The following is a 20,998-nucleotide window of genomic DNA, read 5'->3' as shown; positions in this document are numbered from 1 at the left end:
TTTGGTGTGGCTCCCTTCTTGCCCATGGGGAAGATCCTCTTCCCTCCCAGAGGTGGCTGCAGCTCCCCTTTCTCACTACTCTCGCCTCCTCCCTCTGCGGCATCAGCCGCCATTTTTATCTCTGCCGGCCGGCGTTTGGGGCTGATGGCACCGGCCGGCCTTAATTGGATAAAGAGGTGGCTGACAAGCCGCGTGGGCTCTTCTTTCCGCCCCTGCTGTGCTGCGTCTCCTGCTGCCAGTGAGTATTCCTTGTTACTTCTTCCCTCTCTTTCCCTGGGACACAGCATAATATTAAACCAGTGCTTCTGAACTTTTTTAGACTCAAAGTACCTCTCAGTAAACTTATTTTTTAACACTATAGATTCCTATTTGAAACATCTAGATTTTATCTTGTGAATCAAGTTTGCACACTTAACAGTGCTAACATTGTATGGCACCCCACAGCACCCTTAGAAAAATTTCAAAATGCCTCAGGATGCTGTAGCATTCAGGTTACATATCACTGCATTAAACATAGAATTACACTAGACACATAACCAAAAAGTATGCTGATAAAGGCTATATTAATAGATCATTTTGGATAATAAAAATAAACATGCAGGACTAAAAAAGACATTGCTTTATTTTTTGCAGTAATAGCATTCTACTGCAATCTGGCAAGTAAATGAAATTGATAGAACAAGATGAAGTATTAAAACAACTTTATTTGATGTGAAATACAAGTAAAAATGTTATGCTGGCTACATCTAAAATCCCATTAATTTCAAATTAAACTATATAAAAAAATCTGTACAAAATATGGCAGAACATAGACAACAAAATCTTTACATGCTCAATATACAAGAAAAGACATTTAAAAAAAAAAAAATCACATGAATCCAAGCAAAAATTGAAAGAAAAAGAAAAAGCCTTTAAAATATACCCCCAAACACAGAAAAAATAAAACAGCAGCTTTAATACAAGAAGTAAAAGCTTTATGCAGAACTGCATTAGATGATCTGAATATAGCTATCATCAGATACTTTTTCTATGTCCTTATAATTTACTTTTAGATGTTTATCCCTTAAGTTATGTCTGATACTGTTGAATATAAAACAGATAATTTAGTTGCTTTGCTGCTCAATAAAGCTTTCACATGGCTAAAATCATCTAGGACTCAGCTTGAGGGGCTTTACCCTGGAAAGCAGCTGAGATTGAACTAATTAATTTGAATTAATATCCAAATACTGCAGAAGCTACGCATGAGCATCACAAACTCAACTTCTAGAATACCATTCCCAAAGCCATATTATAACTGACAGTACAATACCAGAATGACTGACTAAGGAAATGGTATTGGGATGGAAGTCTCCTTCAGGAGGTGCTTGTAACAACATATAAATACTACAGACCAGCAATGCTTTCCTTTAGTACTTGTGGTTGTTCAGTATTTGGATGCATGAGACCTTTAATCCTAAAACCATGCCTCACAGAACTATTACTTCCATGAAGTGAAAATATGAAGAGCTACATTCTGGTTGTTTGTCAAATCTCAATATACTGGACACCTGATTGGAGCCCTCCCCTACATTTAAAATAAAAAAAGAAACAACCCACCAACTTCTGTAACAAAGCACCCTCTCTTTAATAGATATCCCTGTGCTATTCAGACTTGCTAGGCAGACACACCAGTTCCTGGATCCATTTTTCTTCTCCTTACCCAGCTGAGCTCCCTCTATAAATATACACAAGATAAATTTATCCTTAGCTTTTTAACACACACATATTTAAAAAAAGATCAGTTGAATGGCAGTATTATAAACTTATTAACATCAATATCGGCACAGAAACATGTAGAAGAGCCCCGGATTATCAAGAACTGTTATAGAAACCTACTTCATAAGTACTGTTTCTTTCGGCTCCTACTTATCTGAAAGCCTAAAACTACAGGATCCAAGTAGCAGTGCCTATTACCTCTTATTATCAGGAGGGTATGGGTAAACAAATGTTTTTTAGTTGGAGGGTTGTTATTTTTTTAAGGTGATCTTTTGTCTACCCGAGAGACAAAGAATGGAGTCCATGCCTTTTCCAAAATATATAGGAAGACAACAAGACAAGGCATTACAGTTATAAACACCGCAAACCCTGAAGGTATGGGGGACATCTGCAGGACATTCTGCCCATTTGGTCCTTCGGCTGTTTCACAAAGCCAAAGTGCATCTTCATGGAATGAAGGCAGAAGATAAACCAAAGCCAGACTGACGTGCAGCAGGGCAGCAAAAGTGGTCTTGAAAACCATTGACTGGTGATGGTCTAACAAGTGACAATACCAGCTGGTAACCCACTGGTTCATACTTTTGAACAAGAAAGAACAGAAAACCATATACTGTGTATCTGATGTTCGATGAAGCAGGATACATAATTCATGTAGACTTCCAGGGTTCTAGTCTGATATCTATCACTGTGTGACCTTGGGCAAGTCTCAATCTCATGTCTCAGTTTTTACATCTATAAAGGGGAAGAGTCAGTTATCTCACAGGTGACTGCTGAGGATCATTTCTCAACATGCATTAGAAAGCCATTTAGCACATCTGAAAATCCTCTCTTGTTTACAATACATCAATACAAGAACAATATTTAATAAAAAAGTGGTCAAAACAGAGGAACAGGGGTTATTTGAGGATTTAGATGACAATCCTTTATAGCCAATATCTACAGCAATATTTTCCATGTCCCTAAACAATTACCCAGATATTTCTAAATGTTTTGAGGTTGACACTGTTGTGCTGTTCAGCGGGAGCCAAGCTAGCTGAGAGTTAGTTGTGCCTTAACGCCACCACCTGTCACCACGTTACCCAGATTAGTTATAAGACAGTTCTTAAGAAATTTCAGAAGAGAACAAGTAGACCAGGTCTTAACTGACCACTAAAATAAACACTACCTGTATAAATTGAACAAATAAAACACTGAAAATGAATCACAAATGCTCAATGTTAAGTCTCAAACTGAATAAAAGTTTTATGTGATTATGTTGTCTACTTATGAACAGCATATCCTACAAGGACATATGAAGTTGTGCTCTAAAAGTTTATTGACATACCTAAAGTTAAGGAGTCCCAACCTTATTCCAAACAAAAACCCATGTGCCATCAAGGCAGGCCATAACAAATGCTAATTATATTTATACCATATTAAGGCTATAACAGATATGCAAATGCAGGAAATGAACCCCTACGGCCAAGATTGTGTCCTGAACTTAAGTACATTGTTATGAATAATAATAAAATTTTTTTAAAAAGTGACAAGACAAGGACAGAGCATCAACCTTGATTTTTAATCTTTTGGATTTTGTCAGTGTTTCAAAACAGAAGTAGCCTGTTCCCTTTCCTGATTAAAACCCTGCAAACTACCACAAAAGAAAATATTTGACAGATACGGAGAGCTTAAGTAAGTCTCTCAGAAAAAATAAAAGTTGCAGCTATAAAGTAGTGTTTCTTTGTTTTTAAATCAAGTTGGTATTCTATCAGGTTTATAAAAGGCACATTACTTAACTGTTGAATCAACATACAATGTTATTTGTTTTAAAGCACTTCACCTAAAATTTATAACTAAAGAGTTTCAAGATGGTGACCACGCAAGAAATCTTTTCAGAGCATAACATTTTTTCATCTCATGTATTTAGGGTACTTGTTTTATCAATCATTATGCACCCATATTAAACTTAAAATTAAAAAAAGTAATGAAGTGAGGACATTCCTGTGACAATTTGTAAGTCATTTGTAAAGGCCTTATGGACCACCAGTTGGGGAATCAGTACACTGAGACACTACTACAACTATATGGGTTCTTACCATTAAGACAAGAGAGAAATAAGTGCATCCAGAAATTTGCTCCTATCTTCAGTTTTCAGTTCAATTACTAAAACAATTAAAGCTCTTATTAGTACAGCAGACAAGTTCCAGATGCAATAAAACTCACACACTACAAATATTACTTAATAATTCCAATCAACTTTAAAGAGAGAAATAAAAGATCTGGGCAACATTGAAATATCTAGCTGATTGTACCTTAAACCAAAATGTAAGGAATTTCAAAGTTTCAGGCTCTCACTATTTAATACAATCACCATTTTTAAATCAGTGGATGAAACATACTCTAGTTTTTCTCCAGACACCACCTAACATAACTAGGTCATAATTTTCAGTTTGAAAAACATCTAAACTTTCCCAGTCTTTGTGTTTCAAAACAAGTTCTTTGAATAAAAGGATATGAAATCCCTGTACTTTTGTATGACTTTCATCTCACACTTGAATAAACCAAATAAATCGTAAAGACACTGATGCATGTAAGTCTACAGAAAACTTGCACATAATTATAATTGGTTATTGTATATCCAGGAGCTTTGGTAGAAAAAAAATTACTATTCCAATTAAAAAGTATTTCTCTCTAAAATTAAGAGGTTTATAAAATTCCAGCTAGTAGTTTTTTTACTTTTAAGTAAAGATGCAAGATTCCAAATGAGAAACAAAAATGGCTACAGTGCTATATTCTGGATTGTGTATTACATTACAGAAAATGTGTTGCACTGCACACTTGCATGCTACCCTGTCCACCAGGGGTGGCATTCAGAGCACGTGTTAATAAAGCTGCTCATAGCAACATTCAGTTCCTAAAATGGTCAAGATATCTTAGGGATTCATAGCTAAAACAGTGAGAATAGTGACCCCTAAAGGAAATCCTAGTAAAATGCCACAAGTGAATACAAAAGGTAAAATGACTTACTAGACATGTCAAAATGGTTGTGTAAAGTCCTAGAATGTGTGCTCTCTGCTGCCTTCTCAAATGCTCTGCCAAAAAAGCTAAGAGAAAAAACCACACCCACTACACATTAGGAAATATATAGGTCACTAAATTAACAGACGAGGTTCTTGCCTATGTCCTTAGACCAACATAGCTACAACCAACACCATTAAATTAACAGAGCAGTTATTAACTTCTCAAATGAGACATACGAGATAAAAATATATTTTCTCCTTCACAAGCAACATGCCTGGTTCAAGAGATATAATCTCCTATAAGGGTGCAGTCATAGTATACATGCTCTAGTCAGCAAAAGCAACAATACTTGATTTATCCCCACAAAAACCCAATGAGACTTTTCCTTTAAATTATAAAAGCAACACCTGATTACAACTCTTGCTTATTCTAATGTGGATATTTTTCTTAAGTTTCTCAATGGCAAATGGCCTACTAAGCAAGCACCTGAAACACAGTTTACAGTCAGAAAAAAAAATCAAGTCTTAAACAGCACAAAAATATTTGCTGCTTCTAATCTTCATCATGATGATGACTGGTATTTATATATCATAAAAAGAATGTGTTGTTCAATGTAAGTGAACAAAGAGTCAGAAAACAAATTTGTAACAGCTAAGCAACATGACTGTGTCACCTTTCATTCAAAAAGTTAGATGCCTATAGCAAGCAATATTTTAAGGATGTACAGTTAGTCTTTAAACCACCATTAAGATAAACATATTTACTATTAAACTAATAGCTCTAGCTCAAATATGCTTACATAGAAGGCAGGTTAAGTCTACAAATGCTTTTGAGGGAAGAGACATAGCAAAAAAAACTTACTTCTTTTTGTCAGAGCTTTCTGTCTCTGGGGGAATCCCCACCATGATCACTGTTCCCTGCTCAACATCCATGGGTGCTGCCACGATCAATGGCAGCAATTTACAGCGCTTATTTTTTGTCTAGAAAGCAGAAAGTCCTTTTGGTTAGACCAATGGTTCTCAAGCTTTTTAGACTTGAGGCACTCCTCATTGGACCCAAGGCACGCCTTGAAAAATTCCAGCTCTTAGTTTTCACTCTTTTTTTGACGACAGAAAAATAATAGACCAGTTTTTCTGTTGCAAAGAACTCAAAGACCACAACAGGTTAGAATGTTTGTAACACGATGGATTCCTATTTGAAACCTCTGGGTTCACCAAATGAATCATGGTTGCATATCTAAGAGTGCTAAAATGCATGGCACCCTTGAAAGGACCTTAAGGCACCCTAGGGTGCTACAGTACCCTAGTTGAGAATCACTTGGTTAGAGAAAGCTAAGTGATGCAAGTGTGCCTCAGGCAATAAATAAGGTACAACTAAAAAGACATTTATTTAATCAACAGAGGGCAAGTTGGTTGTTTTAATAATTACTGTGATATACTGCAGAGCATCAGAAGGGTCAAGATCTACAAAGAGCTATTTCCAGTTCAGCAGATCCCAAGATTGGGATCTTCTCAATGACAGAATTTGTATACCGGTGCAAAAGCTATCTAAACAGCCCGTTAGCTGAAAAAGGTCACTTGAAAAATTTAGTACTTAAATAATCCATTTAATAAATAATCCACAGAAGAATGGTAACTATGTACTCAGTCCAAAACTTAGCTAATTACAAGCTTGTAAACTTACAGAGCAAATAAACGACTTGAGTAAATATTTACTGAGCAGGCACAAAGATACTGGTCTGGAGAACAACTTCACATCTGGAGTGCCCTTAAGTGGGGGAGAAAAAAAAAAAGTATTATTAATTAAGTTACACCTAAGGACATTGCTTTCTCTGGTCTATTTCATCTTTAGAATGACCAGCAGTTTTAAAAGCTGCATGTCACTCTAGGAACATTTCCATTAAATGAGCCCCATTTGTTTTCATATAAAATGGGAAGATTAAGGAACCTTGCCTAAACTATGCAAGGTAAGACTCTAAGGGCATGTCTACACGAGATGCTTTACTGTGCAGTACAGCAATTTACTGTGCAGTAAATGTCTGCATCTACACATGCAGATGCTAACTGCACAGTAAATTGCTCTAATCATGAGTAAATTTGCTACCTGCAAAGGCAAGTAGCAAATTTACTTTTGATTAGTTACTGCACAGTAGTGCACATGTAGACACCCGACTAGGAGTAAATGTGCTCCTGGTCAGCCAAACAAAAGCGGGTGGGAGATTGCTTCCTGTCCTGGGGAGCTGCCTGCTGCCAGGGTGGGCTCCGCCACTGGAGTCCAGGCAGGGACTAAGTCCCCCTACACTGGCAGCAGGGAGCTCCCAGCCCCAGCTTCATGACTGGGGAACGGGGGCTGAGAGATTCTCATCTCCCAGCCCTGACCCTGCAATTACGAAATGGCGGCTGGGAACTCCTGCTGCTGGGATCAGGAGGACATTGTTCCCTGCTTCTGGGAGCTGCCTGCTGCTGGGGCAGGCTTCATCACCAGACCCTGGGTGGGAACAATGCCTCAGCCCCTGCCCGGAGACAGCTGTTTCCTGGCCTGGTACTACCTGCCAGTGGCTAGTACCCAGGGGGAGCCTAGAGCTCCCCCTGGCCGCTGCAGGGGCCTGGTGTAGGGTCACAGGCAATGGAAGCAGTCTGCTGCTGGAGCAGCAAGTTTGCTCCAACATCCCTGCACAAGTAGATGCATGCCCAGGAGAGTTTACTCCAGAGTACTTTCCTCTAGAAACTGCTCCTGGATTATTTGCATATGTAGATGCACCCTAGAAGGATTAATCACCATGCTAATTTGCATGTTAAACCAGAACCCCCCAAACTACCAATTTTTACAAAGGGGAACATTCAGGGGAAGATGTAGGCCAGCCAATGCAATACAGAAAACTAAGTTATTTCAGACTTTCTAGTCAAATGTTCTTAACAGCTTGCCACTTAGGAATCACAGTTTTACTAAACAAGAAGTCCAATATAGAACCAACAAAATTCTGACCTCCATGAGACAGCAATAGAGAAAAGGCCCTTGAGATATTACAAGATTGGTACAGATACAGCTGGCCACAGTCTGCTGAATGGCGCGTAACTGCTTTTTGGCTAGTTCCAGACCGTGGTACAGCTTCTCCAGGTTACTCCTATGGTAGAGCAAAGGAAGGAAGAGAAATTATTTCATTAATAAATAACTAAATAAATACATAAATAAATCTCACGAGTTGCTTCTCGAAACTATTCATAAAGGGATTAACTTTGATTCTGCTATTAGAGTATTTTAAAGTCAAACTCAACCTTAATTACACAAACACAAAGGCTAACTACAGACATTCAGGAGGTTAAATTGGGTCCAAAACAGCAGCCTGATTTAAACTTAGCTTGTCCCAGTGGCAACCTTACACTTACACACCCGGTCAGTGACCGACAATCAGTCTAAACCTGTAACTGAACAGAAGTTCCATCCACACAAACCAGCTTAAAAATTGCAGAACCTAGTTTAAGATAAATCTGGATCTATGCAGTATCAGACTCATTCAATTTAGGTCAAACCAGTGCACTGAACTTCTGTCCACTTCCCCTGCACAGCACCGGGGCTAGGAAAACCCAGCCACTGGCCGCAATGCTGGGGATGCTTTCTTCACTCTCCCCTTCCCCTGCACTGGTCTATTTTTTGCACCCTGGCCCCTTGATCTTCCCCCCAGCCAGCACTCTCCACCCCCATCCCACCAGCTACTCTGGGTGCAGCTGCTTTTATCAGTGTTTGCTGCTGCTAGAGCTGAGCAAGTAAATCCTGGTAGGGGGAGAGATGTGGGTAGAGGTTCACTGGGGAGAACCCTGCCCCATTCCACCCATGGGTTGTGCCACCCCCCCACCCCTCGCAGGTTGTGCCTTCCTCCCTCCCCACCCACAGGCCACACCTGCCTCCCTATCTCCCAGGAGACCCCAATCCCCTCCAGTCTGCTGGACACCCAACGCGTCAGCTAGCCAGCCCGCCCCCCTCCCACCCATCCTGACTTACCTGATCTCGGGCAGCCATTTTGAATCGAATTAATCTCCCCCTAACGCCCCCAAATATCTGTACTTAGCCAAAATTAGACAAGATGAGATGGAGAGCACATATACACTGTACCTGGAGAGACTGTCCAAAGCCTTGATAAAACTAGCAGTTCCAGGCTCCTCCTTCTCTATATTCTCCATTAGAGAAGCCGTTGCATACACTATGTCACTTGCTAAAAACTTATTCTTAAAACCAAAGTGAATGCTGAAAGTCTGCACTCTTAAATCTTTCATTCTGTAAAAGTAGATCAAATCAAAACAGTTATTATAACATTTTAATTATTAACACTGGTCACCCCCAAAGAAAGCTAAAGTTTCAACTAAACTTTTCTGGCTAGCCTATAATAGTAAATTATCTCTATTTCTGCATGTATTTACTTTAGAATTATGTATGGCTTCTGAGACAAGCTGTGACATCCACTTGAAACTTAAGAAACAACTTCACAAATGATTTGGACAGAGGATAGCACTAGGAGTTAGAAGTTCTAAGTCTAATGCTGCAATAATGGGAAAGTGCCTAGAAGCCCTACTGTGTCAAAGTGCCTTTTAAAGTCAGGTCAACTTTTTCCAGGCTGTTAAGTTGGAAAAATAAAACTACTATGTATTTATTATCTATACTATCACAGCAGCTGAAAGGTTTGAAAATAACTGAATCTGGGTACTTAAAAAGGTTGGGTTTTTTAAAAAAATGTTACCCAAATTTGTTAGCAGATTCTTCAATCATGTCCCGCAGGTTCTCCTTCAAGGCCATGTCCATGGAATTAAACTTTTGTTTCACCTGCTTCAAAGGCAACCTACAATGTGGAAAAAAATACATCATTGTGCACATTTAGGGATGAACAGTTAAATTACCTGCATTCCAAGCACAGAAACAGTTTCTTTCCATTAACACTAGATTAAAAGCACTTCTGTGTTCATCTACATAAAATACTGCAAGAAGGATGGGGATCACTTCATTGATCAACTACTAAATTCAGTTCAATAGCTAAAAATGTCTTGCTTGAATGAAAGAGTACAGCAGGCTAAGCAAAGCACAGGTAACGTTATCTGCCCATAGTGCCATTTTCATATTTAATTAAGTTTTGAGGTGAGCAGTTATGACCATGACATTATTAGGATCTCAGCATTTTCACACACCTAATATTATGGAAAAAGCGTTTTTTCTTTTCCCCAGTTGATCCTCATAACTTACCCCATATCAGCCAGAAATTCCTGTAGTCTCTTCTGCCCTTGAACAGACCAAAGCTTTAGACTGGCAGATGTATAACAAGTGTTACACAGGCTTTCATACAGGGACCAATGCTGATAAAGGGCCAAGCACAGACTGAAGGTGTGGACAGAAATTAGGGAAAATAATTATGATGTACATGCTTTAAAACTTAGTAAGTTAGTTATTACCTTAATTAGCAGTCTTAATTTCCCTATTTTCCACCTTCACCAGGCCTAATTGCTTTTTATTAACTATCCCATTAGAATAGAGTTCCAGGTGTATATAACAACTCAACACAGTGAATATGCTTGTATAGCCATCATTCTTTCCCTTGTGTTTGCATATCAACTTAGAAAGTGTACCCACATACTTCATACAACACCGATTTGAAGTAACACAATTAAACCTTCCAAAAATTACACTGAGGAACTTTAGTCATTATGGGCATATCTCTGTGTCAACACCATTTTTTTCCCCAGGAACATATTTCCTAGCACAAAGGGAAACTTAAGTTTCTTCTTCCTAGATGAGGCCTTGAATCTGTCACATCAGGGTTTTTCTATTGTTTATTTTATTTAAACTCCTGGATATTTATAGATCAGCATAAAGTTAATGTCTAATTTTAGGCAAGGATACTCGTATTCAAATGCTATTCTCATGCAATCAACAGAAAGGGAGTTCTCTTCATCTTCATTGCGATGATTATGCCGTGACACGTGACGCTGTAGGATTCCAATATCGGTCACATATTTCATTCTTTAAAAAAAAAAAAAAGACAACCCATACACAAGAGTCACTTTACTTTTTTTCCCTTCAGATGTCCATTTCTATTATCTACTGCAAAAACTTTTCCTTGAGAGCTACACAATGCCTAGTCAACTTCACAAAAATGAGAACCAATTTTTTAAAAGATTTTTGCAAAAAGTGTTTAAGGTTTTTTTGATACTCGGTAGTACATCGAAAAAATAATCAATAAATAAAACACACACACAGAAGATGAAATGCTTCCAAATTTTAAAGAGAAAAATAAGCAAGAAAATGCTCAGGAGTACAGGGTGAACTGCATTTTTTCCTTTAATCAAAGTTACGGCTATCAGTTACCCTTCCAGTGTCCCACCATTAATCACTGCTTCCTTACGATCTCAGCAACTCCACATACATTCATTAAGATATTCAATAGTCTATTCCAAGTGTAGGTTGTTTAACATGCATCACAATTTCTATTACTTATTTCAACAAAGACAAATAGACAACTTACTGAGTGATTTTATCTTGAACCCACTGGTCTGTTAGCCCAACAATAGCCCACCTAAAAGTGGAAAAAATATAGTCAGATAGGAAAAAGACTTTAGTCCAGCATATAAAAGTTAATCTTACAGACACTGTAGAGGAGGAGTCTGCTACATTAAATAAGATTTGTGTACAACCGATGTCAAGACAGTTCTGTACTAACTTAATACCTATTGCATACCAGTTGCATATTGGATTGGCACCAATAAAAGGAAAATTAACATCATCGGCAATCGGCTTTTTTGGCCAGAGAAGCCGATAATGTCGCTGATAAATGCTGTGTGCATGCACACAGCCACCATGCATGGGGCCTGGAGTGTAGCCTGGCAGCTTGGAGAGCAGTGTCCCGTTGATAAGTCTGTGGGGAAAGGGGCATGTGTGAAAGGCAAGGGGTGGGCGTGAGTCTGTGTGGTCAGATTGAGGCCCCCATGGTGAGGGAGGGGCTGGGGCAGGGGTATGCACTGCCCAGTCACAGTGGGGAGTGGACCCCAGGGAGGTGGGGCAGCTCCCTGCTGCTGCACACACCTCTGGGGATGGCATGGGGGGGGCATGTGCCTCTCAGATTTGTGTGTGGGGTGAGGATGGGCTACCTACTGTGGGCTCAGGGCCAAGGGCTGTGCTGGCCTCTTCCTGGCAGGGAGGCTGGGCGCAGTGCTTGGAGTGGGGACTATGGGGAATTTTGGGGTGCCTACAGCCCACCCCCTCTCAGCGCCGCCACCTGCTCCCACCTGCCCTGGCCCCCCTGTTGGGAAGAGGCTGGTGCAGCCCCTGGCCTAGAAGTAGACAACTTGCCCTCGCCCCGCATGCAAGTCCAGGGGGCACATGCCCCCCATACTTCACCTGGAGGGTGCGTGCAGAGGAGGGGAGCTACCCCCACCCACTTCGTGCACCCCAGACAAGCCACTTGCAACTCCGCCCCACTTCCAGGGTCCATTCACTGTCTACCCTGCCCCAGCCCCTTCTCCTTCCCTTTCACAGACTTACCAGCTGGACACTGCATTCCTTTAAATTGGCTACTGGATTAGTATCAGCCAATATCGCTGGTTAATAATCTGCCATCGGTATTGGCCAAGAAAATCTTTATCAGTGCAGCCCTACTACTATTGCAGTGATTCTCAGCCAGGGTGCTGCAGCAGTACATATTAGTTAAATAGATATGAATGTAACCAATGGATCAAGTAACTGTATTTCTACCAGGCAGAATTAATTAGACAGGTGGCCAAAGGAATAGTTTCAATGGATCCACGTAGCAAGTTTCTGTTGAAGTACAATAGCCAAATTTTCAATGGAGGAACCCATCTCTAATCACATTCACACACAAAAAATCTATGTATATCTAAATACATACATATACTCTGCAATAATTCTAATATTATAAAAGCCTAAGTCTTTCTGTCTCTAACGCTTTACTCACACTCTGATTGGCTAATGGAAACAGCCAATCAGAGCGCTTCAAATGTGGGGGGAGTGCCGCCAAGGACTGGACAGAGGGTGGGGGAGCTGAGGCCAGCAGTGCTAGCCTCAGCTCCCCCACTCTGCTCCCTGCAAGAGACAGAACAGTGTCAGCATGGGGTGTTAGGTGGTGGTACTCCACCCCAGTCATCCCCCACCCCACCCCCGTCATTCTTGATGGGCAATTGGCTAGTACTGAATATAAATACCATTTAGAAATTTTGCATGTCTGGCCCATTATTTACTAGGGACAGTGAACATTAGCACTATAACGGGGCTACTTACCACAACATGTCATTCAAGTCTTTAGACATTTTCCATGCCAAATCGAACATCACAATGGCAGACTACAGGGGGAAAAAGACAAATAGATGAGGAACCATAACATTAGTCTCACATTAAAAACAAGCTGCAGAAGTGTTATTCTCAAGCACCAGCTCAATAATAAAGCTTCTTTTAGAGGTAGGTTCAAATCCAAGAATTCCAGCGTCCTGTTTCCCAAGATATCAAAGGAAATATGCGTTACGCTGCTGAAAAAGAATTATGCTTTCATATATATACTACTTTTCACAAAAATTTTTAATTATTCTGATAAGCTGCTAGTTTCCAGAAAGAACAATTTAGTTATCTACAGTTTAGATTTCACAAGTCTATAACCCTTGAATATAAAAGGTACAAATCTCAAACTACTTGGCCCCTCTAATTTGAAAATTAAACTGAGTAACATGCATGTGTGAGCATAATCAGATTAGATCTTCAAAGGACAGGCCCCACCAAGCACTAAAGATCATCATACAGCATCTTAAATTTAGAAACTTCCAGGTGACTCTAGAACAAAGAACCACTATTTCCCTTCTACTACTAAATAGAATATGCTAGAAGTGTGCAAAGCTTTGGTCACTGATTCGATTCGGCAGAGATTCGGTGGCCAAATCTCCGAATCAGAATCGAATCAGGAGACCCTTTAATCTCTCCGAATCAGATTGGAACCTTCCACATCAATTCAGAAAGATTTGACAATTCGGACATAGACACAGCTTTAAATGTTATTTCTACATACCTCAAGGTACCAGGCGGCTCGGGAATGCTGCGATGCTGGGGTGCATGAAGCATCCCACAGGAGCACGGGAGAGTCACCAGCGCGCTTGGCAACAGATCCAGAAGTATTTCCAGTCCACGCAGGGAGTGCGCTGGGGGTCCCCCCCCCATGGCCGATTGCTGAGCTAGGGGGGCGGGGGGCATAGGGGGACCCCCCCCCTTGTGTGCTCCTCGGCAGATCTGGAAGTGGACTGGAACTATTTCCAGTCCACTTTTGGGTTCACCGCCAAGCAAGCGGGGGGCCCCCTGTGCTCCTGTGCGATGCTCCATCCACCCCAGTATCGCAGTGATCACGAGCTGCGCCTGGTACCTTGAGGCATGTAGAAAAAAACATTTAAAGCTGTGTCTATGGCTGAATCACTGATTCTTTGAATCAGCACTGAATCTTCAGATTTCAATTCAGCTGAATCGAATCAGGCCAACAATCCAAATCAACTAAATTGAAACACTGTCCCCGATTCAGGCTAAATCCAAATCGAATACAGCCTGCTTTGTACACCCTTAGAACATGCAATATCTTGATGCAGGATAAGTTAGCTTGAGTCAGAAGTACTTAATAAATAGTCAATATACAGCAAAAGCTGCATTAACCGGCACCTTCCAAGCCAGCATGATCTATCGACTGGCATGCCAGCTGGTAAGATAAAGTGAAACTGGAAGTGCCCACCACTTGGCACTTCTGGTTTTGCCAAGCCCCCATGGCCTGGGGCAAAGCAGCCTCCACTGCTGAGCCCCCACAGCCCAGGGCAAAACAGCCTGCATGGGGCCTGCCTCTGTCCCGTGGGGCCCACGGGAGGGGCGGCAACGGCCCGGATGTGGCAGGAGAAGCAGCGGCCCAAAACAGGCAAGGACACCTGTTCTGGCCGCTCAATTAATTGGCATATTTTGTTATCCGGCGTCCCCCGTTCCCAGGAGATGCCAGATAACACAGCTTTTACTGTACTCCTATTCTTTTATTACAGGAAGACACTTTCTTTGTGGTAGCTTGTTTGTTTGTTTTTAATGAAAAAACAGCAGCTTAAAACTTACTGAGGTCCCATGGTATTCATACTGCTCATAATCAAAGAGAATTTCTTGCCTGAAAGGGAGAAGAAAGTTGTTGTTTTTTTAAATGTTTTCTTAAGTGATTAACTTGCCCTTCTTTCAAGTTCATTACATAAACCAAAGAGAGTCAAGTAACCCTTAAATATTGTATTTACAATAGACAAGGAAAAAATATGAAACTCAGGCAAAAAAACAACACAGAAGCTATATGAAAATTCCAACACTGAAGTTGAAATAGCAACATTATGAAAGTCTATTTCTTTTTATTTTTCCAATTGATTAGCTACCCAGGGATTCCCACTGTCTCTAACTGGATTGAACAGGGAGTAAACCAAGGCAAGAATTTGACCCTACGTTAAATTTACAACTAACTATTTCTAATAAAAGGAGCAAGTGTCTTTACTAGATACAGACTTATGCATAATTAACCTGCACCTTCTGAATAAAGTATAAAAGAATGAAATCTCATGGAATTAGCAGTGTAGAATAGGACTTTCATGGTCTCAACATTAAGATTTCCAAAAGGGAAAGAAAAATATAAACAACAAAGAATGCTGGCACATACCTGCGTGCTTCCCACACTCTCCTCTCTCGTCTTTTCATTGTTCTCTCCACTACAGCCTACAGCCAGGTGGTAGATGCCAAAGATGTGATGTAAGCAAGTAAATAAATTACTTCAGACTTGAACTGACAACTATTGCATCTAATGTTCAGGCTTTGCAAAAGTTTATTTTTACAGATATGTAAAGTCTTTTTCAAAATATTTCCATAAAAACAAGCTTTAATAAAGGAATATATTTTATTTTGTTCATTTGTTACACATTTAATTCACTACCTTATTACAACGAAATTATTACATGATTTAGCTACTACAATTGCATCAACTGAAAGACTTTATTTGACACTTTGATAACCACTTAATACTTGGAAGTACTGGGTCAGATCCTTCACGCTCCAAAAAGTTCCCACCATCTCAAAAGATTGAAGCACTAATGAAGGTCTTTTAGGGATACTGCCTGATCAAGAACTTGGACAGGACTGTAAAAGTAATCAGAAGTAGAATAGCCACTGTAAAAGCAAGAGTAAAGCATTTGAGTTTTGTGGTCACTGGGTGTGTCTACTTTTTCATTAGTGCGCCATAGTACTGTGCCTTAAGTTTAGTACAGTAAAAGCTCCGTTAACCAACAGCTTACAAGCCAACACGTTCTATTAACCAGCATGCCAGCTTGTAACGTAAAAAGAAACCAGAAGTGCCCACCATGGCACTTCTGGTTTCTCTGAGCCCCCATGGCCTGAGGCAAAGCAGCCTGTGCTGCCAAGCCCCCATGGCCTGAAGCATAGCAGGCTGCACGGGGTCCACCTCCCTGTCCCTCAGGGCCCGTGGGAGGGTCAGCGATCCTGTGGGAGGTGCAGCGACGCCCCGGACATGGTGGGAGAAGCAGCGGCCCGAACAGGCAAGGACGCCTGTTCAGGCCGCTCAGTTAACTGGCATATTTTGTTATCTGGCATCTCCAATTCCCGGGGGGATGTCAGATAACAGAGCTTTTACTGTACTTGGATAACCAAGTACTAATCAATACATAGTATTGGGATTTTTCAGATGCTAACTGTGCAGCGAGTAGTTGAATACTACTGTGAAGTAGCATATTAGCATGCGTCTTGCCCAACATGGTACTGCGCAATGTTATTAGGCTACTGCGCAGGTAGCGTCTTGTAGACGCATTGCAGTGAGATGATTATAAAGTTTTAATAAACAGACTTTGCTCCCGTGTTTTACTTTTCTTGGAGCATTTTCAAATGACAAAGTTATGATAGCTTAGCTACAGTTATTTCTTTCTATATGTCCAAAGGCTTGGAGATTCACAGGGAGACAAAGTTGGCTTCAGTACAGAAACTGGATTAAAAAAAATTAAGACCAATTAATTCAGGTAAAATAGATTTTTGTTTCAACCAACCTATTTAAAATGTGACATTAGGACAACCTGTTTAGCCTAAATTTGCTATAATCTACTAAAGCCACAGACAACAAAACATTCAAGAAATCCATGTTCACTGGCAAAATTTTGAAGTCCAACCACTGGAAGTCACTGGCGAAGCAGCTTGATCTCATTTCTTTCAAAGAACAGCTTTTGAAAGAAGCAACCTCTTCTGCAAGTGCAGAGAATTTATTTATTCTACTAGTTTAGTTCAATGCCTAAGACACTCAAAGTTGAGAAACAATTCATAAATAAACAAAATAGGCTTTCTTGTTTATCTAATCCACAAAGGAAATAAGAGGGGTGAGAAACGTTTATCAGCTATTTTGAAACCCTCAATTTCTTGAAATGAATTATTTTACCAAATGTTTTTGTAAAAAATATATTTATGTTAATGATAAATACTCCTAACCTCTAACCATGCACATCTATCTAAGAATAAGATGTTCTACAGTCCTTCAATTTTCTTATTTTTTAACATTATAATAGGGCTTATTTTACCTTCTGTAACAATCCACTTTGGGTTTCAAAGGCAAATGACACCAAAGCAATAGTATCAAACTTTCTGTAAAACAGGGTATACATATAGATTTCCACCCTTCCCTGCACAGAACAATGCTGTAAGAAATATACCTCTTCAAATCGTTTGCGCTTCCCCGAAGGTTCTGACCCATCACTTTCATTCTCAGAATCCTCCTCTTCCTCCTCATCATCTCTGAAGATATCATCATAGGCAGGAATGTTAAGATCATCATCTGGTTTAACCAACAGCTTAATCTAAGAAGAAAAGCATTTAAAAAAAAAGTCAAACCCAAAAACCCCTTTATATTCGACCAACCTAGCAATATCTATTAGTTGTTCCTCTTAGTATAGAAGACTAATGTATTCACTCTGGATTTGACCTGTTCCTACTAGGACACCAGGATTTTGCTTTATATGAATTAGGTGATCAACCCAAGTGACAAGCTAGAAGATCTACCTTCTGCCCTTATGAATTAATAAAAATTGAAATGTTTATTCTCCTTTATCAATAAGGTTATATTTATAGCACCAATAACATAGCAGAATGTAGATTTTCAGGGAAAAATATGTTTGTTTAATGGAAGCTGTCTAGCACTGTAGTATAAATATCTCAGCATTCATAATTTAAAGTTATATTATTTACAGTCTCCAACTAATATAATCTAGAAGAAGTGAACTTACTGTGCTGTGTTAGACCACCTTTGTTGCAAGGAATAGAAAAATGATAGATCACTTACTGGATACTGTGAGCCAGTTTAAAATGCATATCGTCTTAGACAATTGGATTTACCTGCATGTCATTGTAAACATTCACTACATTGATAGGCCTGTGGGTGTCACAAACAAAGAAAAAGGTGTCCTCCTCAGGCTGCAGAACCTCCAATAGGTCAATGTTGGCACCACAGTTTATAAGAACAAAATACTTGAACTGCAAAAGAAAACAAGGCATCTCCAATTTAATAGGTAACGTGGGAGAATAAAACCAAGAAATTATCAAAACTATTCTACCTCCAAAGTATTTAACTTTGTACACAATTATGTTTCAGGCAGCTTGGTTAAGGAAACTGAGGGGGAAAAAATAAAGGCTGTTTTTATAGACGGATATACTTTTAGTTTTCACTGTACAGACAATGAATGCTCACAATTCTCTCAGTTGAAGACGGATTCAAATTCAGTTTATAAAAATCAAAACTTGTCTTGATCCTTATGATCTAAACCACGCACAGATTGGGGCATTTGCAAGTTTTACTTCAAAAGAAATTCTGTAACTGAAACAGCAGAAGCATTTGCTGAATTTTTGTTAAAGTTTGCTAAATTAGGTGAGACTGTTGCACATGAAAACAGGATATGGGAAATATGCAAAGCATTTGTCCATCATCCACCTAACTTTATTCAGTATCATTTTAGCTAACCACAAAAATATCAACCTAAGATCCTAGAAGTGAACTGGGCATGAAAAAAGGACACTTCAAATTACAGATAAGTAGGAGGCAATGTTAAACACACACACCCATACCCCTCTCATTAGGTGACGTTTTTTTTTACCTGATCTTTATGTTCAAGAAATGCAGTTTCAAGTTCCTGCCACCCAGACACTGGAACTAAAGTGTACTGTACATGGTCACATTGAAACAATGCCTAAAAAGAAGCAAACAAGAAATGTTTAGCTAATGAAGAAAAGTAGTAACAGTTACGGTATTTCTGAAAAATACTCCCATGCAAGATTTTGAATAGGAATTATCATGAAATCCCAGCATCATGAATGGTAGGAGGAAAAAGGGTTAAGCATAAATAAAACGCTGAATGTTTAAAACTAAAGTTAACACTTCCCTCTCACTTTCCTTTCCACACTTCATTAAAATCTTTCCCATATATTTTCCACTGTTAGCAGTATATATAATAAGGACAAACATTCACTTACTTGGAGTATTTTACACGCACATAATGCATCTACATCTGAAGCAATAAGAAGAAGAACACGCTGCAAACCATTAGAAAACAGTATTAATACATGATACTTGATGCGTATCCCAGTCATTTCCAACGACTTCAGTTTCTATACATAAGATTTAAAATCTTTCAAGTCAAACAGGAATCAGGACTCGTGGTAGAGGTGATATCAAACAAGCACATTAACACACAAAGTGGGAATGAGAGCATGAGCTTGTCTAAGGGCTGTAAAAAATAAGGATAGGGGACAACTAATTATTAAAGAGGGACTGGCCAAAGATCATGTGGTCCGCTGCACATTACTGGCTCTTGCTGTTTAATTCAGCCTCTTGGCGCAGGCCAGGGGAAATGCACGCCAGACCATAGGACACACACAAACCGGCATACACATAAGGGTAAAATAATATTTGCATTGACTTGATAACATGTTACTGGAAAAAAAAAAAAAAGGATCTGGCTTGCAATAACCTGCAAACAGGCAAACCCTCCCCGTTTACAAATCTGCAGGGGCCTAACTAGAAAACTCTGATGAATAACACAAACGACCGAAAACAGCTGCTGCTTCTATTACCACGTCCAACTGCGCCGCCAGGAAACCGGCCCCGGGTTAACGGGGGCGCCAGCGAGCACCGCCAGGCACTGCCTCCACGCGGGGCGTTGGGCGGGCCTTGCCACCGGGGTCCCACGAAAGCTGCCGAGACCCCCGCTTCAATTACAGTCACAAGCGCTGACTGCGATAGCCGGACACAGACCGGCATTTCTGGGGTGGGAGAAGGACTCCGCGTGTGCGACGGGGATCGCGCCACGAAGCATTAATCGCGTGACAAGGACTTCACGCGTGGGGCCGGTTTACATCCATCGCGCCATAAATGTAACGTGCAACGGGGCCCGAAGGAGCCCCCGGAAGCGCCCCTCACACACGACCCGTGTCGCTCAGGGAATTAGAGACCCCGGGGCGGGCCCGGCAAGTGGAATCCACCTGGGTGACGATGACCTCATAGAACTCCTTGCGCACGTCCGACAGAAACATGGTCCCGGTGTCGGTGTCGGTGCCGGTGCCGCTACCGGCGCCTGCTCGCCGCACTCAAACCAGGCGCCAAATCACGTCTATCCCTATTGGCCTCCGAGCCTCGGCACCCGCCTCGCAAGCCCGGCCCCCGCAGTACTGATTGGCTCGGCCAGAGTCTCCACCAATTGCCGTGGGCAAAGGTGATCACGTGATAGAGATCTGACCAATCCAACCCGGGGGGCTGGAAGAGCGGCCATTTAGTTTAGCTGTCCCTTGCCCCTTTCGCCATCTTTAGTGTGGGCAGGGCACTGTTCCCTCCTCTTACAAGCCCCCGAGAAAAGCCCAGGGCATTAAAAAAAATAAACAGTCAAGTAGGACCCGAAACGGGAAAAACGAAATCGACGAAACGCTGTTCAGGTCGAGTCGGGCGCTGTTCAGGTCGAGTTGGCCTTCCGCCCTCACCCAAAATGGCGGACACGAAGGCGTTTGTGCCTTTCCAGCCGCGTGGCATTGTGGGAAGTGTAGTGCGGACGGGTGGGGGTTCAAGCATCCAAGGAGTCCCGTGGTTGAAGCTTCGGCGTAGCCGGACCTGCTTGGGCACTTGCTGACACCTCGGCCGCAGGAGCCGGAGCTGCGGCCGCCACGATGGTGAGCG

At 40.9% G+C, this 20,998-nt stretch overlaps 2 protein-coding genes across 3 annotated transcripts in view; one reads left to right on the top strand and one right to left on the bottom strand.

The window, feature by feature from the left end:
- Positions 1–684: 684 nt before the first annotated feature.
- On the bottom strand, positions 685–20,449 carry CDC45 (cell division cycle 45). The gene is made up of 19 exons (XM_019506960.1): positions 20,314–20,449; positions 19,306–19,365; positions 18,930–19,022; positions 18,175–18,312; positions 17,496–17,639; positions 15,452–15,507; positions 14,872–14,920; positions 13,030–13,091; positions 11,261–11,311; positions 10,639–10,758; positions 9,985–10,116; positions 9,488–9,586; positions 8,866–9,027; positions 7,741–7,879; positions 6,439–6,522; positions 5,617–5,735; positions 4,762–4,838; positions 3,831–3,897; positions 685–2,487 (listed from the first exon to the last, which is right to left on the bottom strand). Exons 1-18 carry the CDS (start codon positions 20,362–20,364, stop codon positions 3,833–3,835), a joined length of 1,701 nt encoding a protein of 566 aa, XP_019362505.1. The 5' UTR covers positions 20,365–20,449; the 3' UTR covers positions 685–2,487; positions 3,831–3,832.
- A 419-nt stretch (positions 20,450–20,868) lies between these two features.
- UFD1L (ubiquitin fusion degradation 1 like (yeast)) overlaps positions 20,869–20,998 on the top strand; it is a 19,536-nt gene continuing 19,406 nt past the window's right edge. For both annotated transcript variants that reach the window (XM_019506957.1, XM_019506958.1), the window contains exon 1: positions 20,869–20,991. In XM_019506957.1, coding sequence (XP_019362502.1) covers positions 20,989–20,991 — 3 coding nt within the window. In that variant the 5' untranslated portion in view covers positions 20,869–20,988. The remainder of the gene's footprint in view (positions 20,992–20,998) is intronic.

The sequence above is a fragment of the Gavialis gangeticus genome, unplaced genomic scaffold (assembly GCF_001723915.1).
Source record: "Gavialis gangeticus isolate Ggan-Ray unplaced genomic scaffold, GavGan_comp1, whole genome shotgun sequence".
Taxonomy (NCBI): Eukaryota; Metazoa; Chordata; order Crocodylia; family Gavialidae; genus Gavialis; species Gavialis gangeticus.
This window is presented reverse-complemented; position numbering and strand designations above follow the sequence as displayed.

What these genes read in the sequence shown, in the direction of transcription:
- CDC45 (XM_019506960.1), bottom strand. Translation starts at nt 20,364, where the DNA reads ATGTTTCTGTCGGACGTGCGCAAGGAGTTCTATGAGGTCATCGTCACC. An exon ending in ATGAATACCATGGGACCTCA is followed by an intron (nt 13,092 to 14,871) that starts GTAAGTTTTAAG and finishes TTCCCCCTGTAG; the next exon opens with TCTGCCATTGTGATGTTCGA. An exon ending in GACTTGAATGACATGTTGTG is followed by an intron (nt 11,312 to 13,029) that starts GTAAGTAGCCCC and finishes TTCCACTTTTAG; the next exon opens with GTGGGCTATTGTTGGGCTAA.